Source organism: Hemiscyllium ocellatum, chromosome 27 (genome assembly GCF_020745735.1).
Source record: "Hemiscyllium ocellatum isolate sHemOce1 chromosome 27, sHemOce1.pat.X.cur, whole genome shotgun sequence".
Taxonomy (NCBI): domain Eukaryota; kingdom Metazoa; phylum Chordata; class Chondrichthyes; order Orectolobiformes; family Hemiscylliidae; genus Hemiscyllium; species Hemiscyllium ocellatum.
This window is the reverse complement of record NC_083427.1, coordinates 1,449,090-1,468,637: the sequence shown is the minus strand read 5'-3', so window position 1 is coordinate 1,468,637 and position 19,548 is coordinate 1,449,090. Positions and strand designations below refer to the sequence as shown.

Here is a 19,548-nt window from a genome sequence, read left to right as displayed (position 1 = left end):
CGTCTTCCAAATTAGATTAAATTCTGTGCGGTGTGCAAACAGGCCCCTCGACCAACCATGCCCTCACCGCCCCTCTGAACAGTAACCCACCCAAACTCACTCCCCTACATTTAACCCTGACTAATGTACCTCACACTGTGGGTAATGTAGCATGGCCAATTCACCTGACCTGCACATGTTTGGATTGTTTGAGGAAACCAAAGCGCGCAAAGGAAAGCCACGCAGACACAGTGAGAATGTGGAAACTCCACACAGACAGTTGACCGAGGGGGGAATCAAACCCAGGTCCCTGGTGCTGTGAGGCAGGAGTGCTCACCATGGAATCACCGAGCCACCCAACTCTGTTTTGTTCACAAAATGGAGACATCAGCACTTTTCGCCAGACTCTAATTGCCCACAAATTGAATGGCTCATGCGGCAATTCTACAGCAACTTTAGAAAATACCTGCGCAGTTTGTATAAGGCCTAGGAGATTTTATTTAATGAATTGGGATCTTAATGAACCAATTTTTTTTAAGGTATGGTCCCATGGTCGCTATTGCTAAGAGCAATTCCAGATTTGTTAATGAACCTTCAATTCCTGCAGCAACTATGGTGAGATATCAACTGAGTTCACCAACCTTTATATCTGGATTACTGGTCCAATCACGTTCTCATTCTACCACTTCAGTGTACATTTTGATTGCTGTAAATATGGAAGCCCTACGAATGATGTCGAAGGACGAGAATTGAAGAAATATTTTGAATGTGCAAGATGTTCGGAGTTATTCCAGGAGATAGATTCAGTCGTCAAATCGACATGTAACAAAGGAAATAATAACATTTTCAGCAACTCGTGAGCAAAGGAAAGTTGAGAGTCGAGTGATATTTCAAAGTGGCAAGAAACCAGTCGTTGCAGTGGAGTCAATAATGTTTGGAGAAAGCTCGGTTTCCATTGGGATGCTGATACTCTGAATCCTGGTTTTGCATCAGACAAAGACCAAAGAGAAGAGTGGATCAGGACAGCAGTCTTCTCTGCGTTAATCTCGGCCGTGGATGAGATCAGGATGTAAAATTCATGAGGACGCATTTCATCAACTGTCAAAAAAACAATACTTTGCTGAGTCCGTTGTTTGTACAGATTTAACAATTTTTGTTGTTTCTCATAGTATCCGTATTGAGGTGTAGAATTATCTTCTACCTCAAAGACTTACACATCACTCCAATTGTTCATCGATGAAAGTCAAGCTTAATTTTGGTAGCTTTTCCTCCTTTTCCTGTTCAAGTACCAGAAGGTCGAGTCGATCAGCTTTAAAAAAAAATGATAGGAACAGATGGGATGCAATCATTTGTAGCATACTCCGAGTAGTATTTACAGAATGAACAGGGTCAAAATTATAATATTGCATATTCCTATTTATATGGGCAATTTATGTGGAGAGTGAATGATTTGTTCTAACAGTAGCTCATTTTACTTGCCACTGCACCCCATCTAACCTGCACATTCTTTGACGCTATGGGCAAATTACATGGTTAATTCACGCAATCTGCAAATCTCTGAACCGTGCAAGGAAATCTGTCGACGCGTGTAGAACGCGCAAATTGCACGCAGATACTCGCCCGAGGAATAGGAATTAATTTCCTGATACTGTGAGGCAACAGTGCTCACCACTGAACTACTGAGTCTCCGAGCCATGAGTGTTGGGTGAAATATTTGAGGACACACTGCGCTGGGGACCCGAGTTGGATTCCTGGCTTAGACTATGGTCTATTTGTAGTTTGTAAGCCTCCCAGTATCTATGAGCATTTCCATGCTATCTAAAAATCTGCGTATTAGGCAGATTGACCATGCGGAAAATTTTTGTGTCGTGTGCAGATTAGAGTGGTTAGCAATATTTAAAACAATTGGTGACAGGGTGTGGGTGGATTTGGATGGAATGTTCTTCAGGTTCGTGCAGACTCAATGGGATCAATGGTTAGCAATGCTCACTCAGAGCACCAGGGAACTGGGTTTGATTCAAGACTTGGCTGACAAACTGTGTGGAGTTTCTCCAATGTAGTATGTCTGCGTGACTTTCCTCCAGTGCTGTAGACCAAGAGAAATTTTTGGCTGATATTGGTATGTCATAGTTTTCACAATCCGATACCATTACTTGATGCTTGCTTACAGTGTTGAATTTACTTCCATTCCACTGAGGATTTCTAGTCGCCACTTACTCTTACTCTTCGGTTCTCTTACTCCTATCTATTTCGAAGAACGTAATAATGTCTTCTAAATCACTGCAGATGATTTCACACATCATGGTCGCTGTCTGTTTTGGCCAAATCTCTTTCGTGAAAATTTTCATTTTGTTGACAGAAATGTCAGTCTCTGGCAAACACCTAAAAATAATCAGGAATAGTTATGTGTTACAACAGTTCCAAGGTGTGTAAAAACGTTATGGATATTATTGCGAATTTTCTGTCGTTATATCTGGTCATGTAAGTCCCCCTATCTTGAATGAAGTGGTGTAACATTTTCAGCAATACATTTGGTGATCTTTCCGACAATTTGGAGTTTCTGGAATACAATGTGAAGTGACAGTTTCCATGCGGATGTTGCAAATGTTCATTGATTAAACTGTAATTGTTCAGTTTTTGGATTTATGGCCTATGTGAGCCAGATCAAGTGTGAATTCTGAAAATTGACTGAAAGTATCACCCATTCCAGTCCCGAAATGAAGCTGTCTTAACCAGCCAATCCAAAAAAGTGGATACGAAGCATCACATCTGTAGATTTCGTGCATCCCTCGACACATGTTTCTTGTCTCTTTGCAACAGAGAGACATGTTTGGAAATGAACCGTAGGAACTCCTCTGTTCTCAGGAGAAAACAGGCTGTCGAAATAATTAAAATGCTTCCAACATGTTTTCCAGTGAGAATCACGAGGAAATATTTCATATTAGATACACAAACTTTATCCAAATACGATGGATGTTCAGAGTGCTAATATTAACGCCATGAAGATCAAATGCAGCAACAGAGGCAGATTATTAGCTCTTCCAGTCTGCTCCGTTTATCCAATGTAGCCAATGTTGATTCTCAACTCCATTTTCTAGCCATTTTCCATTCCATTACTGATCGAAACGTCTATTAATTCCAAATACCTGTCATCACAAGATTCATTACAAATTGAATTTCAACCTCTGTTTTCTCTTCTCCCTGTCCTGGGCTGTAATGTGAACGCTTCATACCATGTTTAAAAATATTTCACCAGATTCTTCCAATAGTCTCCGAGTTGTAAACCACATTTGAATGACCGTACACTTCCTGTTTTATCCCACGTCACTTGTTGCGTATTTCCTTCATTGACTACGCGATTCTTGTCGAGATTAACATCAACGTTGAAATGTTATTGGTGGTGCTTAATCACCTTCAATTGCTGCCCCATTTTTGTTTTTCTATAGAAATTTCGCCAACCTCTTCTCGAAAATCCAAAATCTGCATTCCTTGGATTTCAGACTATTGCATCTTTGATATCTTAGAACTAGTGACAGATGTGTCTGAAAATATATTTTGGCTTCACTCTCGGGATAATATTATCTGCGAGACTGTGATCTTATTTCCAAATAATCCTGAAGGATTTAAAGGCATTCTTTGCAATTATAAGTGGGTGAGCAAAACGTAATGAATGGAACAAAATAGAAATTCCTAATTTATAAATAAAATAAACTGTTCTTGAACTGGGCAAAGAAAACTTACTTGAGAGTTCTGAATCAGATTCTGTGTTGTTAAAATAGATTATCGAGGAGACACTACATTGTTGGTTGTATCCAAAACCAAGCAATTACCATGGAGGAAAGAATGGAGCAAATTTGTTTTAACTTACAAAAGTGAGACTCAGAAGTATATGATTCCTACTCTTTCCATGCTTTCTTTCTCACTAACTCTCTCTCTCTCTCTCCTTCTCGCTCACACTGGCTCTTTTGCACAACAGCCACATTTTTCCTTTCGACCTCCAGTTTTCACTGTTGCTCTCTGCATCTCTCCACATTTTTCTCATTGCCTGCCATACTTTAAACCAGACCTCGAGTTTTCTCCCACCCTCTCAGTACCCATCCACAATCAATCTCCTCTCGCTCTATCTCTCAGTCTGTCGCTTTCTCCCTCATGCCCTTTCTGTATTAAACAAGCACACTTTCTTAGAGCTGACAGTACATTCCGTCCAAATGTCTATGTGTGGTATATATTGCAATGTGGCAGCGGGAAGTGCTCGTGAATAGAATGTTTTTTTCAGCTAGTACAGGATTGCATACGCACACCAGCTCACCACTTCTTTTAATTTGGAAGAAATATATTCAATGCAAAAGAGCTTACAGGCCTCCTCTTGAATATTCAGGACCCCCTCCAACCCCGCCCCACCATTGTCAAAAAAATTGTGAAGAATGAGGGCTCTTGTTGTGAAGTGTCAGTGTTCATGCCTTTGAATCAGGAGGCTCAGAGGCCAAGTCCAATTTGCTCAAGGGGCATGTCATAATATCTGTGAACAGTTTAATGAGGAAATTCCTACAACAATGTGAAGAGGTATCTCGAAACCAGTAGATCCTAGTTAAAGTCCCACCTGCTCCAGAGGAGCAGATTAGCATCTTTGAATAGCTTGACAGAATAAGTTGAAATGAATGTGTGAAGTATCCTGCGGCACAAAAGCTGTGGTTTCAAATCGATCAATTCCTCGTTTCAAATTCCACCTGCTGGTGTTTGATCATATCACTGTAGATTTAAATGAACGTATTCAAATAGGTACCTCTGAACCAGAAGGCACGGGTGCAAAAAATAATTCTTTTGGATGTGTGCAATAGCATAACTGAACAGGTTGATTCGAAAACATAGAAAAAAGATGTTTAGAGCCCTTGCAGGACAGTGATAGTGGGAGAAAGTGAGGTCTGCAAATGTTGGAGATAAGAGCCGAAAAATGTGGTGCTGGAAAAGCGCTGCAGGTCAGGCAGCATCCAAAGAGCAGGAGAATCGACGTTTAGGGCATAAGCCCTTCTTCAGGAATTCTGGGGTTATTTCCAAAACTTTTTCAGGCCTATGCCCGAAACGTCGATTCTCCTGTTCCTTGGATGCTTCCTGACCTGCTGCACTTTTCCAGCAGCACATTTTTCGTTACAGTGATGGTGTCCCTATCTCTGGGCTGTTGAGGCCTGAGATCAGCCCTGTCTGATCCAGAGGTCTGTGTAATATCAACTCTGAAACTAAGCAGATAAAACAATGCAGAGGAGGATTGCTTGTGGGGGAGAAAAAACTGTTCAGTTGTCTCAAGGAGCACTTTCAGTTGGGAATGGACCTGTTTGTGATGACTCTGCGGGCTGCAGTGCTCATTGACCGGCCTTGAGCGTTGTCAATGACTTTTTTATTTACGACAGTCTGTTTGAGGATCCTATATCCATGCTGGGATCTTTACTGTTCGATATGCGTTTCTGATTGAATGTGAACATTGAAGCAATAATTAGCATGTTTTTGGATAACTCGACAATTGTTGATGGTGAGCAGAACTGTCTCGGAGCAGAGTCTAATATTAATAATCTGGGAAATTGGGTAGAGCCGAGACAGATGAAATTTAATTCTGTGTAATGGGGCGTGATGCATTTTTGGAGATTGCAAATGGAAAGACATATATCAGGAATCATGCAACCCGAGGTAACACTGAGGAACACAGGGAGATTGGTATATACGTCTGTAGATCACTGAAGTTGCACGGACATTTACAGTGGTAAACAAGGCATATGGGACGCTTGCCATCAAAGACCAAGGCATAGAACAACAGGAGAAAATAAGTCTTGTTACAACTTTAGAAGAGAAATTACTTAGATCAGAAATAGAATATTGTATTCAGTTCTGGTTGTCAAACTGCAAAAGGGATCTCAAAACAGTTGACAGGAGGTAGACGAGATTCGCCAGGATGTTAGTTGGCATGAAAGTCATGAGGAGAGACTGGACACGCAGGGCTTGTCTGCGGGAGAGCAATTTGATGGCGCTGTGAGGCAGAAATGCTAACCACTGAGCACCGTGCCGCCCCAACATATGAAATTGTGAGATTTTATTTTCTCTATGGTTTGCGTACTTAACACCATATGGCATTAGTGCAAAATGACGAGTAAGCGGCTTGAAATTTCTTCTACCCAGAAGGTGTAGGAGTATATAATATTTTCCTGAGAGGGTGGTGGAGGCATCTCATAACATTTAAGAAGGATCTTGATGAGTAATTATCATTTCAGGGCACAGAAGGCTGTGCAAAAAATGAAGTTCAAAGGGATTAGTGCAGTTTGGTGTTTGTCTAGTCTCAGCACTAACTATTTTATTATTTTAAAGGTAAATATAACGCGTTGCATTCCAGAAGCAATTCGGTAGGTAGACCTTTCGAAATTAAAATACAACACAAGCTTTATTCATTCACTGTCGTTGAAGTGCAACAAAATAAAGACGGAATTGCTTTATAGCAGAACAATAGCAAACTTAACAGAATAACAAATATAGTAAGCATTTCCAATTGATTTTTCCATTATAGTAAAGTCTTTGGTGATTACACAGGAACACGACAAGAGTTCAGCTGTGCATTGTTTTCTGAATGGCAATGTATCGGCCAGTCACGGATGAATTGCCAATCAATCAGCACACCTTTCACATCTATACATGAGCAATGCATGTCTGTTGGGATCAGACACCACATAAAATATATTTATTGTGTCGGCATAATTAACTAACCGATCTTCTTGTTGGATAGGACAAGAGTAATCTAGCGGTAGTTTTAATTATACATAGGCCATTCTGGAGTGAAATAGGAAACAATTATGACATACACTGTGCAATTAATTCTCGAAAGTTGATGGTTACTGGCAAGTTAAGCTTTCCCAATGAGATAGATGGATATGTGTTAACAACGGTGTCAAGGTTTATAAACTTTTCTGCCAGGCATTATTTGCGATCTAAATGAACACAATTACTGTCGATGCAATCTGATATGTCTCCTCCTGTTCCTCAGACGTGCAACAGCTAGCGTTATTTTGGATTAGTGGTGCTGGAAGTCCACAGCAGTTCAGGCAACATCCGAGGAGATTTTGCTGCTCTTCGGATGCTCCCTGAACTGCTGTGCTCTTCCAACACCACTAATCCAAAATCTGGTGTCCAGCATCTGCGGTCATTGCTTTTACCTAATAGCTAACGTTAGTCTCTAGGTGGAGTGAAATGCAGTGACATAAACCCATTCTCCTTTCCAGAAGTGCACGACGACAACAAAGTATAAACTGGTTTCTGATCATGTTGCACAGTGTAACTTTCTGTCGAAATTCCATTAAATGCGGCTTAGTTTTCAAGTAAGGAAAGGTCGTGGCTTTGATTCATCTCCAAAGAGAAAAAACTGAACGATTTCAATTGAGATTCGCTTTTGTATTACTCAATTGAAATCGCCAGTTTGACTGTGCTAAGTGGGGGAAGAAATAGTACATGGCAAATGTGCTGACAGGTTTTTGTTTTTCATCTATAATTAATGAAATGCAGTTTGGTGAAACTGGGCAAAGATTCTCATACTCTGACCATCACAACTATCAGGGACATAGTATTGAAGATTCAACGTCATTGTTTCTGGAATTTATTTGCATCGTTTTCAGGCCATTGAAATTAATGTTACCCATTCGGTTGTTTTGTGCGTGTATTATTGGTAGGGTTTTAACATCACTTCTCTGAAGCCCAATGTGATGTCACTTATACCCATTTTCCGCTAAGATATGATTGGCAGTGAAGCCAATTCATGTGTAATGTTGACGATTTTGTTTCCATGAAATATAGTGGACGATCACTTCGATCTATTCCAATAACTATCGAAAATCACTGACACAAATTTGATTTAGTAGGCTGATACCACTTGAATCTCTTAAAGTCTCTATACAAGAGCTGTTGAACCATTTATAATGCTCAGGAAATACCTGAAATGAAGATATTGTTGCAAACGTTATTATGTTGGAAACAGCTAACTAGGCTCAAGACAGGAAAGAAATTTCATTAATAATGAACTACTTAATGATGTCAAGAAATCTTTGGACTCTCAGCTTTCTTATCATGGCAGGATATACCACCGAAAATTCACTGTTTGTCTAAGGCTACTGAAGACTGACAATGTGGCTAATTGCAGTAACACTGTGGGGTGAACTTTCATACGATTGTTCACAAGACATTGTAAAAACACTTTTAAATATCGTCTCGGGAGCATTGCTATCTCAGTCAGGACAAATTTATTGATCAGAATCGTCAGCTTTCGGAAGGCAGAAATTACCCACTGCAGAATATAAAATCTCTGCGTTCTCCCATTGATAAACACAATTGCGCTCATACAATGTAAAATAATTCATTAAACATGTTACGCAATATTCAGCCGAACGTGTTGTGTTGGAAAATTATTGTAGGTCAGGCAGCAGCTGAGAAGCAGGAGGGTCAAGGTTTCGGGCAAACGCTCTTCAACAGTATTTGGGCTGTGAGCCGATGGGGTGGAGGGATAGATGGGAGGGAGGTGGGCTAGGCGAACTGTAGGCGAGAGTGTGATAGATAGACGAACATGGGGGTAATGGTGATAGGTCAGAGAGGAGGCAGACAGATCAGACCAGTTATGAGCGTACTGCTGATTTGGAAGTTTGCAACAGGGATAAGGTGGGGGAGGGGAAATGAGGAAACTGGTAAAATCCACATTGATGCCGTGTGGTTGTAGGGTCCCAAGACAGAAGATGAGGCATTCTTCCTCCATGCGTCGGGTGCTTAAGAGTGGCGATGGACGAGGTGCAGGACCTGAATGTCCTTGGTGGAGTGGGAGTGGGAGTCGATGTATTTGGCTGTGGGGCAGTGGTGTTGATTGCTTTCGGTGTCCAGGAGATGTTATCTGAAGTGCTCTGCAAGTAGGCCTCCTATCTTTCCAATGTCGAGGCGACAAAATCGGGAGCAACAGACAGAGTAAACGACATGTGTAGAAATGCAGGTAAATCTCTGATGAATGTGGAAGGCTCCTTTGGAGCGTTGGACGGAGGGGAAGGGCTAAGTGTAGGTGCGAGTTTTGCAATTCCTGTGTTGGCACGGGAAGGTGCTGGGAGAGGAAGGTGTTTTGGAGGTGGCGTGGAATTTACAAGGGAGTTGCAGAGGGAACGGTCTTTCTGGAAAGTGGATGGGGTGGGGAGGACATTTATCTCTGTTGGTGGGGTTCATTTGTTCGTGATGGAAATGCAGGAGAATGATGAGATGTATACAGAGGTTGGTGGACCTGATCGTCAAGACCGTGGGATATCTGTCTTTGTTGCAGTTGGAAGGGTGGGGTAGTCGAGAGGTCCGAGAAATGGATGAGATGGGTTGGAGGGAATCTTCACTCACATGGAAGGGAAAGTTGTTGTCTTCAAAAACGAAGGCGATCTGGTTTGTTCTCTGGTGGAACTGGTTCCCGTGGAAGCAGATGCAGCAGAGGCGGAGCAAGTGGGAATAAGTGTTCAGGATTTTACAGCAGGCAAAGTGGGAGGTGGTTTAGACCAGGGAGCAGTGGGAGTCGATAGGTTTGTAGGTGATGTCAATGTTGAGTCAGTCACCGTTAATGGAGATGCAGAAGTCCTGCAATTGGAGGGGGGGAGGCGTCTGAGATGATCCAGGTGAAATTCAGGCCAGGGCGAAATGTGTCTGTGGAGTTGACAAACTGTTCAACCTCGTCGTGAGAGCTCGAGGTGGTGCTAATACACTCATTAATGTAGGGGAGGAAAAGGTGGAAAATGGAAGCAGTGAAACTGTAGAACATAACCGACAAAGAGACATGCATTGCTGTGGCCCATGCGGGTGCCCATGACTATCCATTTGTCTGGAGAAAGTGGGAGGATTCAAAGAAGAAATTATTCACGGTGAGGGTCAGTTCATCCAAATGAATGAGAATGTTCGTGGAAGGCCACTCGTGGAGGTAGCTGTCGAGGAAGAAACGGATGGCTTGGAGGCCTTCGTCATGGCAGATGGAGTTCTATTGTCCGTATGGACGAGCATGGTGTAAATGAGGCTTCAGGGACTAGGGAAGTGAACGTATTGGAGGGGTTGGAAGGCGTGGATGGTCTCTGAATATATGTGGGGAGTTCCTGGACCGGAGGAACAGGACAGTAAGCAAGTATGTGGAGATGAGTTCAGTTGGACAGGAGGAAACTGAGATGATTGGGCAGCCAGGGTAGTCAGGTTTATGGATCTTGGGTAGTAATTTCCAGGGCCAAGGTATCAAGATCTGCTGATTAGTCTTCAATAATTGATTCATTCATTACTGAATAGCGTTTCTGATTCATTACAGATAGATGTAATTCTTACATCTTTCAGGAAGAATTTTGAACTGAAGACTAGATTCCGTTGATGACTAATATCTGTGGCAGTAATTCAGTGACGTTTTATCCCTCATCTTTGTTGCATGATAATTATCAAAACTTGTCGCTCTACTCTGCATAAATACAAGGATATACATTGCATGGGATCAAACAGTGCCAGCCAATACCCCTTCAATTCAGTTAACATCCTCACATGCTTTTGCTGTCCCCGATGTAACAGAGATTGTAGCAGATAAAAAAGTATGATCTCGCAAGGAGAGTTTGTGCTTGGGCAATAAGGTTTGATCGTGTCAATGCTTCAAACTTGACAGGACTGAGTTTCAATTCAATCTGACGATTGTTACGGCCAGCAAACTTTGAAAGTAAATGAATAAAGCTCTGTACATCGGTTGCTTAATTAAAAACTGATTTTATTTGCAAACGGAAAATCATTTATGAGGCAAAATATGTGAATACTGACGTAATCTGTGGAACGAACTGAATAACATTACATTTTGAAATCATGTTAGATTGAAGGTCAGAATTTCTACAACATATAAATGATTGGCAATATGGAGTAGATAATAGCAAGTACATTTCACGCCACTGCCTGGACAGAATAGGAAGTCAATAACTAAATTATATTACAACACTGATGTAAATTGTAGGCAACATTACATTTCTACAGTTTGCACAAATGAGTGCAAGTTTCATCTGTTTGTGACACTTCATTTATTTTGAAAATCATAAGAATTGCAGTCTTGTCAATAAAATTAACTCAAAGGCTTGAAAACACATGTGGGAATAGGATGAAGGTACTGAGCAAGCAGAAGAGCTTACAAGGGTGTGAATGGCTCATTAATTTCAAGAATGAATCTCTGATCCACTCAAACTAAATGTATTCTCTTACATTTAATCACTTCCATTGCAACTTGGAAAGTTTGCAGCAAAATAAACAGCACAGAAATAGGTCATTTAATTATTAACTGTGATGTTACACAGTATCTGGTGCCAATTAGACTTCTTTTGTTTTTGTTAGTAGAGAGAGACAATGAGTCATTTGAACCCTGTTTGAAAATAACACTTCATGAACTTGCTTTAGTGCACCTATTGTCTCATAACAACAATGTTTCTGGGAATTCGTAACCATTGTTTGAAATAAGCAATTATACTTGAACACATTTCCACATATGTGGTTTTACGGATAGTAATGGCAGGGTACAACGTCCATTGAATTTCTACGAGAATGTGAAATCCTGCGACTTTTTCAAGGTGGAATCAAATTGTATGCTACACTCAGGAATTTGTATTAAGTGTTCACAGGGCTCTGTATCTCGAAATATCCTGAAGATAGTCTCAATCGGTCCCTCTGCTGGTTCTAGCAAACGAAGCAATTGCTCAAACTCAGCATTGATAGCCTTATCACTTATCACAAGTAAAAATGCTGAACAGAGGAAATGTCAGATAATCAATAACAACAGTGAGGAGAAAAATATTCATGCTTGTAGATTTGTTTTCAAGTCTTGGAAAATGCATTTCCTATGTCTTCTATAGTAATGACTTGACATTCTGTCAAATTAATAGGCTTTTATCTATCTAATGCTCTTGGGTAAGAATTCTATACTTGATTGCATGCCTGTTTGGTAGGTTTCTCTGGTTACCTTTCTCAAAGATGTATTGAACACAAGTCTAGCAAGGGAGTAGCATAGGATACACTTCAAGTTTTTTCAAAATATTGCCAACAATTGGCAATTTTGAAAGATTCGTCTTCAGCTTATTTAAATGGCGAAGAGTGATTTCCTTAGCTTGTAGCAGTTTCATGAAATTTCTTTAACACCAACACTTGAAAAAGAAAGCGTGAAGGCAAACGTTAATGACAAAAATATGCAAATAGTTCTCATTCCTGAGTTGAGATCACATAAGAATACACGTTGAAGTGATACCGTGGAAGGGCCGATATGATTGAGAGCAAAAATCAATTCAATGCCATTTCTAATCAGCAACCGATGGAGCTTCACACACAAGCTTTCAATGAAATCAGAAGTAATTGTTTTCAGCAGTGACGGTCAGTTCACCTGCAGAGAGCAAAAGTCCAATAATTACGAGAAGAAAATCTATAAAAACGTTTAACATTCTGAAGCATACACAAAAGACAAATCGCAGACTATCATTATGAATTCGAGTGGTATGTGTTGTGATCTGGAAAGGGTTGAAAAAACTCCATGACCAGGTAACCTCAACTCTGGTTAGACGTTTCTTCAGTATGCAATGTACAAAGAGAAACTTGGACTTGGAAGAAAAATAAATGAAGCATAGATTCATGTTTAGTAGAGGAGATTAAGTTCAGTAGCATAGCAAATGTTGCGCAGAGAAATTCTCTGGCAATTTACCAAATCAAACGAAATAAAGTTAGATCACGGCTCGCGTGGGAAAATGTAAGAAAACAGCAAATTACTGCGGATGCTGAAATCTGAAACCAAAAAAGAGAAAATACTACACATTCCCAACAAGTCTGGCAGCATCTGTAAGGAGAGAAAAGAGCTGACGTTTCGAGCCGAACTGACCCTTTCTCGAAGCTAAAAAAAAGGGAGAAATAGAGAGGTATTTACACAGTCATTATCACCTCTTTATTGCTACCTTTGCTTATGGAGCCATATCTGTACGCAATCAGTTCCCGGATCTTCCCGTGGCTTGCCACTTTAACACATAATCTTGCTCCCATACCCACATGTCTTTCCTTGGCCTGCTGCAATGTTCCAGTGAAGCACAATGCAAACTGAAGGAACAACAGCTCATCTTCCGACTAGGCACATTACAGCCTGCCGGTCTCAACACTGAATTCAACATCAGATGATTACACCATCTCGACCCCTCTGTTTTCATTTTGCTCCTTAATTTCATTTCATTTGTTTCATTTATCTTGATTTTCTATTTTTTTCACTGTTCTGTGCCTCTTATTTTTTAATTGTCTGTCTTTCTCTCGCTCCCCACTCTTTCATCACCTTTTACCTCTCCTGTTCCCCCTTTGCTACCCTTCCCCTCGTTTCCCATTTTGCCTCTGCTTCACCAATTCCCGCCCTCCATCTCGCCCCCTTCCCCCAACCTTCAGCTTCAGCTTCTAATAAACCTATAACCTCTCTCTGTACTGTCATTATCACCTCTTTACTGCTACCTTTGCTTCTGGAGCCATGTATAAATGGCACCTTCTCTCATCCTAGTATAAATACCTCCTTATTTCTCCCTTTCTTTAGCTTTGACAAAGGATCTTTTAGACCCGAAACGTCAGCTCTTTTCTCTCCTTCCAGATGCTGCCAAATTTGCTGAGATTTTCCAGCATTTTCTCTCTTTTGGGCAAATGTAAGGTTGTTTTCAGTTGGCGAAGACAGTTCAAATTTCATTACAAAACATCAACAAATTCTGAGTTCCTGTTAATAAATTAATTGAATTAATTTTCTCTCGACTCCATCATTCTGCTTGCAACTTGGAACAGCCTCACTGAAAACTGAGTTTGCAGCTGACAAAGTGATCGCTGGTGCAGTAACGCTGGGACAATTACGTGTTTCCGATGCCATTTAAGTACAAAATGTAAAAGTGCACTCTGCAGCATATATCGGCAATCTGCTGAGAATCAAGTTTCTAAAGTTAGAGTGGGAAATTCCAGGAGAAACAGTATTCAATGCTCTAGCAAAGCTGGAAGAATGAACTGACGGCACCCTACGTCTGTAGGGTGTTATTTAAGCACAAGAGATTAAAACATAAAATTATAATATGGCCGTTGACTACTCCTTGAAAATCTCAAAACAAAATCTATGAATCTTCTTCTCTATTTCAATCGGTTGCCCCGTGAAATGCGGCTTTCACCTGTTTGCAAGGCAACCAATTGTCATGCAGGATTTTTTTCTCTCAGACAAAGCATTATCATTAATCAAAAAGCTAAAGATCTGTGGATACTGGAAATCAAAAACAAATGTTGAAATTGATGGAAAACCTCCGGCAGCATCTGTACAGTGAAACCAGATTTAATGCTGCAGGTGCAGTGAACTTTCTTCAGAGCTTTTGTATTTGTTTGTTTTTCATTAATAGATTACAGATTCCTAATTCAAGGATATGTGTGGGAAACAATGAGTGGGGCATCCTGTTGTAGTCACACCGAATTTTTAACTTTGCATTTGGCTGCAGAGGACATATGGCAAGAAGGATATATTGGTGGCAGATTCTGCATAATGCAGAGTCAATCAAACGATGTCGTGTCTGCAGTGATCATGGTGAATTTCTATTAAGGTGAATTACACAAGGTGGCTGAAATTAGTTCTGAGCGAAATGCAGTGAAGCAGGATAACTCTTGAGATCCATCAAAACTATGTATTGAAGTGGTAACTCAATCATCATGATCTAATGGTGATATTGATGATGATGGTCACAGAGTATGCTTGGTAACCGTATTAATTAGTGCTAACATAACAGGGAGTGATGTGATGAACCATTTCCTCTGATAAAAGATGCTGGAGATGTTGAGGTCGCCCACTCAAAATTGTGTGGATGCCGAGTGCCTTTTTTTAAGAAGACATTCTGTACCCTTGCCTTTATCAGTACGTATTTCAGAGATGTGAGATCAGGACGGTGATGTTGGAGTTTTGTAAAAGTTCGGTTTTTCCACAGCTGGATTACTGTGTGTAGTTGTGTTTACAACACGACACCAAGGAATTTTTTTAAGTGGAGGGAGTTTGTAGAAGATTAAGCTCTAACGATTAACAGATACTTTGTTCATCCAGGTTGTTTTCTTTACAACAGAGGAAATAGATAGGGGAACGTGATTGAGATGTATATGACTACAAGCGGCATGGACAGGGTAGATGGGAGACTGTTGTTTCATTCAGTTAGGAAGGAACAAATTGAAACTGAAGGGTAGGTGTATTAGAATGAATTTTATGAAGTATTTGTTCAGCCAGACGGTAGTGGGCATCTGCAGGGCAATGCCTCGGAGGGTAGTAGATGTGAGAAAATACGTTATAATATTTAAATGTTGACGTGGATGAGCACTTCAAGAATTTTAACATACAACTCAAATGCTGGAACGTGGGATTAGAATAGTTAGATCAGCACAACTCCGTAGAAATTCTGTTTGTGTCTTCTGTGCCTGTATTAATCCACCACCAAGTCAAACAATCTTTCTGCATGATGTCGAGGATTTGGTATTGGACTGGGGTGGATAAAGTTAAAAATCACACTTCACAGGATCAGCGCTCTGAAAACCCGTGCTTCCAAATGCAACTGGTGGACTAGAATCTGGTTTTATAGTATATTTTTAAAAACTATTTCTGCACCTATTCTGTAAAGATCTGGAAGAATCCTGCATGTTACAAATAAAGTCGCCTCTCATACCGATGCTTTTTCTATAAATTCACTTTGATCTGTCACTAGTTAATCTGATTCATTAAGTAATATTTTCCTCATTCCTTCATGGAGATGAAGAACTATTTGAAACAATTTGTGCTGAACTTTTTCCATCCTTTTTTTACCTTTATACTCTCGAGTCTCAATATATTTCACCGTGTCTAGCTTATTACAACAAAGTATGAACTCCATTTTTTGAAAAAAAAGTTTTCTATCCTTTTATGAGCTGACACTACAAGTGAAGCATTATTTCAATGACTTACATATTTTGGTTCCTAAATCCCGCATTTTTAAAAAAAATGTGTGTTTGCATTCCTCTGTGCAATCATCCCATGAGGACGTTTATTCAAGACGGCAGTTAATCACTCTAGATCAATTTGAAGAGGATAAATGATTTTTTTTAGAAATACCTCTGCATTATTATGTGCAGATTAGCTTGACTTCATCTATGAATGCCAAATGTAACTCAGCTATGAAAAATGTGTTCTTACCTTAAGCACAGTTACAAATGTGCTGTACAGCGTACTAAGAATAAACAGGACGACAAACGTCATAATGGATAATGAACTGTTGGCATCTCCATTGAAATTTTCTTGTTCGTTTTCTTCGATGTCATAGTCTACCGGGTCATCTTTTATTTCAGGGATACCTACAATTAGTGGAGAATTTTTTTTGAAAAATTAGTCACGTCGACAAAAGAAATCCCAGTAAATTTTCTGTAATATCAAGGCACTGGCAATTGTGTGATATTTGATACATTCGTTGTCAGACTGAGTAAACTTCAGTAAAGGAATTAATGATCTACCATGGGACTTCCATGACAGAGTAGAGTATTTAGTTGTGAGACCAGGCAATAGAGGGCAGAGAATAATAAACATGGCTTTCCCAGAGGGATGTCATGAATAGCAAATTTGTTGGAAATTTTTGAAAATACAATAAAATGTGTGGACAACAGGAGATCAGTTGATGTAGTTTATATATGGATTGCATAAAAGCTTTTGGAAGACCTCTTACTGTACATTATTTGAGACAGTTAAAGCACATGGACCTGAGCGAAAGCTTTCACACCAGATCAGAAGCGAGCTCTATAAACGAACCCAAAGACAATGACAGAAGGCTGTTTGGATCACTGGAGCCTTGTGTGAAACGGTACACCACTCGGAGCAGTTTAAGAAAACTTATTGTTCGTTAGATACACAAAAATTCAGATAAGAATGTGGGGGAAGGAGGAACATGAAGCAAACTTGCAGAAGATACCACATTTGGAAGAGTGGTAAATAGTCAAAATCCTATTGGGTGATTGGAGACCTAAGACAGATGATAATTAACCCTGATAAGTGCAAGATAATATGCTTTGGAAGAAGAAACAAGATGAAGTAGTGTTAGGGCACACTTGTTTTCATCTGTCGTGCCATAGCGCATTAAAAAGTAATTTTGGACTTGTACAAAACATTAGTAAGGCCAGGTTTGAAGTACGATGTCCAGTTCTGGTCTTGTCATGGCAGGAAGGATGAGATAGGATCAGAGGGGAGAGAGGGAAGGTTCACCAGGATGTTGCCCGGCACGGAGAAATTGAGCTATCTTATGACCCTAGATAGTGTTTGGATCATTTTCTTCAAAACAGAGTAGACAGAAGGGGTAATGATTTACGTGTATACGATTACGAGAGGTATGGAAAGTTTTAATAGAGAACACCTGCCCCCACTTTCGTTGAGGAGTCAATCACGACAGGGGCATGAGGTTCAGAGTGTCATTCAACACGTCGAGAGAATTTGGAATGCACAGGTTGGCGAAGTAACATAGAACATCGAACACAGAACGTTACAGAGCAGTTCAGACCCTTCGAGCCTCAATGCTTTACCGACCTGTGAAAATAAACTGATGCCCTTCTAACCTACACTATTACAGTATTATCTATACGTATTCCCAATGTCCATTTAAATGCTCTTAACTTCAACGAGTCTACTACTGCAGGCAGAGTATTTCACGCCCCTAGTCATCTCTGAGTGAAGAAACTACCCCGAATATCTGTTCTAAATCTAACAGCCCTCTGTTTAAGCTCAGTCCCCTCATGTTAGCCATCACCATCCGAGGAAAAAGGCTCTCACTGCCCACCCTATCAAACCATGTTATGATCTGATCCATTTTGATTCAGTCACCTCTCAACTTTCTTCTCTCCCACGGAAACAGCCTCAGTTCCCTCAGCCTTTCTTCAAAAGACCTTCTTTCCATACCAGGCAACATCCTGGAAAATGTCCGTTGAACCCTTTCCAAAGCTTCAACATCCTTCTGATAGTGCAGTGACCAGAACTGCATGCAATATTCCAGGTGTGGCCTTACCAGTATCTTGGACAGCTGAAGCATGATCTTTTGGCTATGAAACTCAATCCCCCTACCGATAAACGCGAATACACCATATGCCTCTTAACAACCCTATCAAACTGGGTGGTATTTTTCAGGGATTAATGCACCTGGAAACCGAGATCTCTCTGTTCATCTACCCTGCCAAACATTTTACCTCAAGCCCAGGACTTTGCTTACCCATTACTTCTTTGAAGTAAACCACCTCACACTTTTTCCACATTAATCTCCATTTCCCACGTCTCAGCCCAGCTCTGAAACTTAACTGTGTCCCTCTGTAGCCCACACCATTCTTTGGCACTAACCACAACTCTGCCTACCGTAGTGTCATCTGCAAATTTACGAACTCATCCTTTAACGCTCACATCTAGATTATTTATCAAAATGACAAACAGCAGTGCCCCCAGACCAGACCCTTGCTGCATGCCACTGATAACCAAGAACCAGGATGAACTTTTCCCATCGAACACCATCCTCTATGTTCTTTAAGCTAGCCGATTTCTGATCCAAACTGTTAAATCACCTTCAATCCCGAAACTCCATATTTTGTACAAGAGACTACCACGTGGAATCCTATCAAACGCCTTACTCAAGTCCAAATACGTCACAGCAACCTCTTGACCTTCATCCACCTGCTTTGTCACCTTCTCGAAGAACTCAATAAGGTTAGTGAGACACGACCCACAGTTCGCAAAACCATGTGGACTATCCATAATCAAATCATTCCTTTCCAGATGATCATATATCGTATCTCTTATAACCCACTGTAAAGCTCACGGGCCTATAACTATCAGGGTTGTCCCGACTCTCCTTCTAAAACAAAGGAACAATATCTGTTATCATCCAGTTTTCTGGCACTACTCTTGTCAGGAATGGTGACATCATGATCAAAGCAAAAGGGTCTGCAACCTGTTCACTGGCTTACCCGAGAATTCGAGGATAAACCCCACCTAGCCATGGGGTCTTAACTATTTTCAGATCTTCCAAAATTGCTAAAACCTCCACTTTGTCTAGCATAATCCCATCAATTCTTGTAGTCTGCATCTCTGCATTCTCACAAACATTTCCCTTTTCCATAATGAAGACTGACGAAAAGTATTCATTAAGCGCTTCAGTTATGTCCTCAGTTTCCACACACAACTTTCCAAAACCATCTTTGATTGGCCTAATCTTAATCCAGTCATTCTTGCATTCCTGATATCCCTGTAGAAGGTCTGCACGTTTCCCTTGTTGTGAACTGCCAGCAACTTTTCACCTTGACTGGAAACCTTGCAAACTTTGAAGAAATGGAAAAGTACTTCAACTATCACAATATTCAAGGATGTGGGACAAGTGCAGGAAATTGCAATTAGTGCACGTTTAGTGCATGTTGGAGGAGACACGATGGAGCAAAGGGTCTTTTCTGTGCTGTTATGAATCTGTGCATCTATGGATCTTAAAATGAATTAATATCCCATACAATTGTGCTTTTCGCGTT

At 40.6% G+C, this 19,548-nt stretch overlaps 1 gene segment (V, D, J or C); it reads right to left on the bottom strand.

The window, feature by feature from the left end:
• Positions 1-12,274: 12,274 nt before the first annotated feature.
• The window catches only part of LOC132828603 (Ig heavy chain C region, membrane-bound form-like), a 35,549-nt gene continuing 28,275 nt past the window's right edge, over positions 12,275-19,548 (bottom strand). Inside the window, 2 exon segments of the C gene segment in view lie at positions 12,275-12,391; positions 16,202-16,359. Coding sequence covers positions 12,383-12,391; positions 16,202-16,359 — 167 coding nt within the window.